The following is an 8,897-nucleotide window of genomic DNA, read 5'->3' on the forward strand; positions in this document are numbered from 1 at the left end:
CATGTTAGGTTCATTATTTATTGCTAATATATTATCTATAAAAACAATTAGAGGGAATGTGACATATTTTAGTTCACATCACATACTTGGCATGTTTATTAAATAAAGCCCAAAAGCTGATTTCTGACAACGCTAAGACAGAATGGTGTCCATAAATTGATAATAAATGTGTATTATACTATCAAAGACAGTAGAGAAAGGAGTATGAAACTTGAATACCAAATTTTCGTTTGACATAATCAAATTTTCGTTTGACATAGTTTAGTGATTTCAAATGTGAAACTCACTCCTTGTCTTATTGATTCTAGGGCTTCTTGATTCAGAAAACAACTTCAATTTGTCTTTCGTTTTTCATGATCTTGAAAGCTCAAGGATTGCTCAAGTTTGTTGCCATTTACGTATCAAGTTGTGTGTTAATGCAAACCAGTTACTTTCATGTGAATGTTGTGTTAAGATTTAAGGTTAAGCTTGAATTATTTGCTTTATTCATTGCAAAAATATTTCTAGCAGCATTTTTATAAACTCTGAACTTGCTTTTGATACAAGAAACAGTAAAACCGTTCAATTATATGAAGCACGTCACCTCAGCAAACATTCTAATTAGATGCTTTCCAAAAGAAGCCAATTGATGAAGCCTCTTCAACTTGTTCATACTAACCAATCTAGTCTTATTTGGCATTGAAGAGAGGAAAGTATAGCAAGATCGAATGCAAGCTACAATATTTTAACTTGCTATATGGAATTAGTCTGAATGAGTGATCCATTAAGACTAATCACTGATAGGGCACATGCACTTACAATAGGTTCTATTAAAGGCTTTCCAACTTTAGTAAAAACAATATAAATCCTTGATAGCAAAAGTGAAACCAAGTAAATTGAACAGTCATCATATATACTAACATCGGCGGAAAAAGTTAATTAGGCATTTCAATTTGAACAACATGACAGGCTTAATATACACAAGAATATATGCTGCTCACAAAGGATAGTATCTTATGAAGAAAGGAAAAAGAATTGTGCCCCTTGTTGAAAACAAATATTCGTTAATCCAAAGCACTAGAGAAGGCAACAATGAATGCCCCTTGATGATCCCTAGTAACACCTCTTCATGCTTCATTTTTGGACAAAGAAAAATAAAGCGAAAGTCCATTCATGCTTCAATTTCCAGTAAATGATATCGTAACTATAAAAATAAAAACACACGTTATGCTTTATTTGTAGGAAAATTTAAATTATTTATCATTGTAATCTAACTTTCTTGTTACATTTTCGAGTGACAATTTACAAATGTGAAACTCACTCCTTGTCTTATTGATTCTTTTATTTTTAAGGCATGAATATTGGCACCGTGCAGGTTTTCTAATTGGGAATAAAGATAAAGATGTATTACCAATTCCAATCTCCAAGAAGGAACAATAAACGGAAAGTCCATTTTGCCCCATGGAAGAGTTTAGAAAAATGAATTGGAAAAAAAAGCCGAAATGGACGGCAAAATGATATTTGCAATATTAGTTCTATTTTAATTTTTAAATTTAAATGTAATTTTAGTTTTTTTTATTTATCAAAATCTATAATTATGGTCTCTCTATCTTAAAATAGAATTATTAATTTTTTCTATTTTTTAAAATTTATAATTTTAATTTTTTTAAAATATAAATATTTAATACTCCAATTTTATAAAATTTATAATTTTAGTTCTTCCATTAAATTTTAAACAAATGACTATTTGAACCATAAAAGTTACAAATGATATGTTTAACCTAATATAACTTATATTGAGTAACACTGACACAAACTTATTTATTTAATCTATCTAAATCTTGTAGGTCAACACTCTCAATTTAATGGAAGTATTAAAATTATAAATTTTATTAAATGTTTTTATTTTAAAATAAAAAGATAAAAAATATAAATTTTAAAAAATAGAAACATCAAAATTACATTTAAGTTTAAGTTTCATTATAAAAATAAGTTAATAATAAAATTTATTATGATTTTTTTTCAATTCAACGTAAAGATAATTTTAAATTACTTGACTTAATTTTTTCAAAAAAATCAAACATGTAAAAATTTACTTACAATCACAATCACATTAAGAAATGTTAAAGATGAAACCAAACATCTCTTTATATTAATTAATTAAAGGAAATTAATTGAAGGCTCAACGCGGTAAGATATGAACAATAATAATTAATGATTGAAATATGTATGAAAAGACAGTAAATCCTAAATAATAATAATCAACAAAGCGTTTTGAATTGATCAAGAAGAAATAGGTACATGTGAAAGTACAATAAACAACAATAAAATAAAATAAAAATGTGCTTAAAAGAAGAAATAAAATGTTTTGAGAAAAGAAGAGAGAGAGAGAGAGTATGTGGGAGCTTAGTGGACATTAAAATGGAACAAGCCCTTCCTTTCCTGACACTTTCTTTTGCTTTGAGTCCCCACTTCCCTTTTTATTAACAAATTTCTCACCTCCTCACACTTTAAATCCAAACATCTCTATTCTCTATATTCCACCCTTTTTCTCTTCTCTCTTCTTTTCTCTATTTCATATCCATTCCACCACTGCATCCAAACAACAAGTCCTCTCTCCCTTCCATTCATTCATATTCTATCCTATGATTTTCTCTAATTATTATTGTTATTATATTATTATTTGTGAAATTAGATTGTGTTTGTTTGTATGTTTTTATGTTGTTGGAAGAAAAGAGATTATTGAGATGATGTATGTATATGAAATGAAAACCTTGGATGTGAGGCTAAGGATTCTCGTATTTGTCTCTATTCATCGTTATCTACATCAACTACAATTTTGTTTTCTTTCATAGTCATTATCCTGTTACCACCACACCGAACTAGTTTTTTTTTTTTTTTTTGGACTCGTCGGAAAAATAATCGAATTACTCAAATATACCGTAATAATCGTCAATAAATAAAATAAAATTATTTTCTTCATGACTTTTTTTGTTTTATTCTATAAAATGTTATTATTCATATTTGTGTGTGCAATGCAAAATGCAACTACCACGTTTAAGTGAGGTGATTGCGCTGCACGACGCGTGGATATAGCTGTACTTAGGTACAACCAGTTGTACGTGATATTCAGGCACGAGAAAAGATATAAAAAAATCAAAATTAAAAAAAAAAGTCAAAATTTATGGCTATTTAATAGTAATTTTATTTATTTATTTATTTATTTTGGTTTTTAAATTTGTCCGCGCGGTACTCATGGTCATGTGCATCTCGTTTCTTCGTTGGTCGGTTTTGGGCCGAGGGTGCAGGCCCACGTAGGTGGGGCCCATATGGGTGATAGTGTATTCATATCGTAGTACTATCATAGTTAAATATTTTGTTGTTGTCATCTTTTTAAGCTATCTTCAGGGCATTAGGCTAGCTAATTATTCCACTTTTTGAATTTTGAATTTGAATTGTGAATGCTAATTTATTTATTCCTTTCATTTTTGGGCTGCTTGTTGATACCAGAGTTTCACCAGCTAGATAGAATTTGCTCTTGCAAAAATGGCAGCTTCTGGGGTAAGTGTTATGGAATTTTTAATTGAGTTGTTATGGGTTATAGTGTTATACTTATGCATGTTTCAGATGAATCGTGGCTTCATTATAATGGTGGGTTGTTTTGTTATCTCAGGTTCATTCTTGCAAGCAAATGAGGAGGTTGGAATCGAGGAAGTCTCATTCTTGGTGGTGGGATAGTCACATTAGCCCCAAGAATTCTAAGTGGCTTTTTGAAAACCTTGAAGGTATGCAATTGCAATGGTCCTATAGTGTTATAACTTATATGTTTGGTATTATATTTGTCTTAATTCTTTGATTCCTCTATGTTCACATTCCCCCTCATGGTTTAAAAAATGCTCACAAATTTAGTCTCTCTTATCTTATGAATTTGATCCCCTGTAGTTTATTCACTAATTGAGTCTCTTGTTTTTTTTTTTTTACAATCATGTTATTTTAGTCTTCCACTCCAAAATTGTTGGACGTTAATTTGGTGCACCTAATTAACTTTCACTTTCAAGATTGGAGACTAAAATAATGGGATTGTAAAAAAAAGAAGGAAACTCAATTGGTGAATTAAATTACAGGAGACCAAATTTGTAAACTAAGATAAATAGAGAGCCTAAATTTGCAATTAAGCCTTTAAAAAATTATATTATTGATTTGATACTAGTAATCCTTGAATGAAAATTCACCTCATATGAAAGCTTTTTAGCTGCAATAACTTCATTAACTTCCTCAGTTTTTTCATTTTATTTCTTTAGATGTTCTTCACTTCTTTCATCTTTCATAATTGAATTCTCTGTTTGTATGTGGCAAGGCTTAACGTGCAAATAAAACTTCTTGCATTAAGATCAGCATGCCTAATTTTTTATTATTATTATTTTTGCAGAAATTGAACATCATTTATAGCATGTCATTCAAAGCAACCCAAATCTTTAGACTTCTTAAGTTGAATAGGGGTGTAAATAGGTGAATAGGAGTGTCAGTAATTATGTGTGTTTGGATGAATGTTAATAAAATTAATTTTGAATAAAATTGATTTTGGTTAAAATTGATTTTAAAGTGATGTGATTTATGTTTGAATGTTTTTATTATAAAATCAAGTTAGGAGTAAAATTTAATACAAAATTTTGGATCCAACACAAAAATTACTCAAAATTGCTTCAATTTATAATCAATTATGAGTTATGAGCTCTTCTCCGACATGAAACCAAACACGTCAAAATTTATCCAAAACCAAACATGCCCAACCAATCTATTTAGTACATATATGCCTGGAGCCAGGATCAGAGTTTAAGTGGTAGAAAAAAAAAGAACCATGTCTTTCGATGTGCCTTGGATCAGTTGATTGGTGTTGTAGGGATGTCTTTTTATGTTCTTTACAGTTTACATTTTGATTCAACCTATTATAATTTATAACATTGTTATACTTTTATTCTATATCACTACCTGCCTAATTGACAAGCTTTTCCACCATTCAGAATCTACATCAATTTGGCTATTTGACATTTCTGCCAACTAGACAGGGTACCAAATACCAATATGACTAGAGAGCCATGAAGCTTCTTTTATAAGTTGATATCTATATTCAAAAAAAAAATATAGGTTTTAATGTTCTGTGTATTCAGCAGAAAAGCTAGAAAATAAATATTGGTAAAAAGTGTGTTTTGAATGATAACTCTTCAACAGTTCAACTGATATGTTTCCATCTTTAAGTGGAGTTTTCTATTGTAGTTTGAAATGATTATCTCCTATAAGGGATTTAGAACCTCTAAAGTGTCGGGTACTTTAGAAGAGAAAGTGTGGAGTCATAACCATTGATTGGAAAATCAATGGAAAATATTTTTAACTACTTCATGGTAGTTTGTAATACATGTATAATATCATAATTTCAGCTATTTATTTTCTAATCAATGGTTATAATTATACACTTCTCCCTCAGTCCCTCCAAAATACAGTACTCACTTTTGAGAAGCCAAATTCTGCTGTTAGATAGCTATGGCTGTTACATATCTTTTTGTTTTGGTGAATGGAATGCTAATTATTTTGAGTAGACCATATTGCTCTACTTCCAACTTTTTTTCATCAACTATGCAACAAATACAAACTCCTGCTTTTCCAAAGAGGGCATTTATTTCTGGGTTTAGGTTTACATTCCAGTAATGTTAAGAAGAGTATATAACATTCCTACAGTTGTGTCGTGTTTTGAAAAATCATTTCCCATCCAAAAATTATTCCCAGGCATATGTTTTGAGTCTTATTCCCAATAATTCATTCCCATTGATAAAGATGGGCAAAATTTATTCCCATGAGGATGATTGAAGTCTTGCAAGAATGGGTAGTGGGTAGTGGGAGAAAAAAAAAAATTTTTTAGGTATATTTTTCTCTTATAATTGCATGTTTGGTGGAATAATTTTTAAAGGATACCAAATACCCAACATGGACATAATATATTTTCAGAAATACCATACTCACTCAGGAATATCATTCCTGTTTATCTTATTCCCAGAAATGAGAAGTTATACTCTGAAACAAATGCGACCTGAATATCAATTTCCATCCCTTTATTCTTTCCATGCATGCATCTTTTAAACAAGCTGAAAGATTCTTCAAAGCATTCTATTTTCTAAACTTCAATGATGTCTGTTACACCTGTTGACGTAGTTTGCTTTTAGACCGCCAAGGTTAGTCTAATAGTCTTTGTTCTGCTGGCTAAACAATGAAAGGTGTTGCCTTTGTTATGAAGGTCATGGGCTTTTAGATTGCCAAGTTTATGACCTTGTTGCTTAGTCTAAACAAGGGCAATTTAATACTAGTAAAGTAATAAATGTCGTTGCGATATTAGCATCTCTTTTTCTTCTTTGCCATGACTTACTGGATAAGAATTCTCCAGTCATGTTTTTTGTTTTTTTGGGGTGGAGGGAGGGGGTTTGCATCTTGCTTTGTATATGTCAATCCTTTTTTGTCATAATGTCGTCCAAGAAAATGACATGATTTTCATTCTCAGAGATGGACCGGAGTGTGAAGCGAATGTTGAAGCTGATAGAAGAGGATGCAGATTCATTTGCCAAAAAAGCTGAAATGTATTATCAGAAGAGGCCAGAATTGGTTGCTCTGGTTGAGGAATTTTACCGTGTTTACCGGGCTCTGGCTGAACGTTATGATCATGTCACAGGAGAATTACGGAAGAATATACCCTCTGATCTCCAATCCCAAGGTTCTGGTATTTCAGATGCTGGCTCTGAACCTTCCTCCACTTGGCCCTCTCCAACTCCGAAGAGGGGGCGTCGTTTTAAGTCTGGTACCCGAGCTGCTGGGTTTGAATACTTTCTTGGCACTAGTGGAAATGGTACTGATGTATACCAAAAAGATGGGGATGAGTCCTCTACTTTGACAGATTCTGAGGAGGAATCTGACGATTCATCAGTTAATAATTATTTGGGTTTCTCACGGAATGGTAGTGATCTGGGGATAAACAGAAGAATAATGGAATTGGAAACTGAGCTTCGTGAGGTAAAAGAAAAGCTATGGATGCAGGAAGAAGAACATGTAGATGGATCATCTAGGGGATCAAGAAGTGAGAATACTGAAGATGTTTATACCAAAATTAATGCATATGAACAAGAACTGATGACTGTGAATGAGAAGTTAAGACTTTCAGAAGAAGAAATTACTAAACTGAAGATTGAGCTTGAAAAATACAGACTCTTCAATACAGAAAATTTGGAGGCTGGTTTTGAGTCATCATCAATGAAAGAACACATCAATGAAGGAGGGGAAGCCCTGGAACACAAGACTATAGAGCTTGAGGGAAGCATTGATGGTGTGGATAAGGAATTGTTTGACCAAAATGGTGAGATCGAGACACTTGTGAGGGAGCTAAGAATTACCAAAGAAAATCTCAAAGCTTCAGAAATGCAAATTACTTCACTGAAATTTGAGGCCAATAAATCATCTGAAAGAATTCAGCAGTTGCATGATCAGCTTGAGTTGGCTCGTAAAGACATTTCTACATGGAAAACCAAATTCAATAGTGAGAAAAGAGAGAGCACCAAACTCCATGAAAGACTTGCAAGGTTAAGGACTAGTCTATCAGACCGTGACCATGAGATCAGGGATTTGAAAACAGCAGTATCTGACACCGAGCAGAAAATCTTCCCAGAGAAAGCTCAGTTGAAGTCTGAAATGTCAAAGGTGCTGGACAAACGGACTCATTTAGAGGAACGGATCAGAGAATGGGAAAGTCGAGGCCGTTGTTTTGAAGACGAGATCAGAAGGATCCAGTCCGAAAAAATGGAGACAGAGGAGGCACTTAAGGGTGAGATTCAACTATTAAAGGCAGACATAGAGCAGAGAGAGAGCAACATAAAAGACCTCAACACAATCCTTGATACTTTAAAACTAGAGAAAGATAATCTCCATGTAGAAGTCTATTCACTCAAGGAAGAGGTGAACTCCAGAGATGGTAGGATTGAGCACCTGAACACCCATTTGAACCAACTTCACATGGAACATGTACAACTGATTGCTGGAATGGATGAGGCACAGAAACAAGTGGAAGAACTAAAATCAAAAGCAAAGCAACTTGAGGAAGAGGTCGAGAGGCAAAAAACCGTGATTTTAGAAGGAGAAGAAGAGAAACGCGAGGCCATACGGCAGCTATGTTTCTCACTCGAGCACTATAGAGATGGCTATAATATGCTTCGGCAGCATGTTATGGGACACAAACGGGTTCCAGTTTTGGCTGTCTAATTAATGAAATCTTGAACGTAGTCTTTTGTATATTGTTTTGGTGCTATCTTCATTTCTCTGTCTTGGGATGTTTTATGGTTCTAGTGTATATGAGTGAAGGTCATGTGTACTAGTACGGAGAAGTGATGACCATGTTTTCATGGTGTAAGTTATACTCTGGCTTGTTAGCTATACCACAATATGCTGATGCCATTGCTAAGAGAACCCTTCCTTAAGGGCTCAAGAGAGATTGAAAATTTTGCTTAGTTTGGGCTAATATTTGTATAACCAACCCGTCTGGTCTTATGTGAATGGTTGTGCAACTCTCTCTTTCTTTCTTTCTTCCCTTTTTTTTTTATGTTATTGTAAGTTGGATTTCTCTTGCAGTAAATATATTGTAGTTATAGATTGACTTGGATTTTCACGTTGCCCTTGACCAATGCCTTATTTTTTTGGCAAGTAAAATTTTAGGCAAGTTGGGTTCAGAGTTCATTAGGATGCGAGAGGTTATGTCTCGCAGTTCAAGTGGTTAGAGAATTCTTAAATATAAGAAAATGCTTAAGTTTCTGTGTTTTGTTTTGCGGGTAATTGGCGACAATTTTGCGAGTGGAGATAGACAATAACAAAAAAAAATTAAAGAAAAATTG

At 32.8% G+C, this 8,897-nt stretch overlaps 1 protein-coding gene across 2 annotated transcripts; it reads left to right on the forward strand.

The window, feature by feature from the left end:
* The first annotated feature begins 2,204 nt into the window (after positions 1-2,204).
* Positions 2,205-8,660, forward strand: LOC100819525 (protein NETWORKED 4A). Of its 2 annotated transcripts, XM_006596414.4 has the most exons (4): positions 2,205-3,297; positions 3,490-3,540; positions 3,653-3,764; positions 6,527-8,660. In XM_006596414.4, the coding sequence occupies exons 2-4, from the start codon at positions 3,526-3,528 to the stop codon at positions 8,269-8,271; spliced, it is 1,872 nt and encodes a 623-aa protein (XP_006596477.1). In that variant the 5' UTR covers positions 2,205-3,297; positions 3,490-3,525; the 3' UTR covers positions 8,272-8,660. The 2 variants fall into 2 exon arrangements, with proteins under 2 accessions (XP_006596477.1, XP_014622721.1); XM_014767235.3 differs by having other exon boundaries at positions 2,205-3,540.
* The last annotated feature ends 237 nt before the right edge of the window (positions 8,661-8,897 follow it).

Source organism: Glycine max, chromosome 14, assembly GCF_000004515.6.
Source record: "Glycine max cultivar Williams 82 chromosome 14, Glycine_max_v4.0, whole genome shotgun sequence".
Classification (NCBI taxonomy): domain Eukaryota; kingdom Viridiplantae; phylum Streptophyta; class Magnoliopsida; order Fabales; family Fabaceae; genus Glycine; species Glycine max.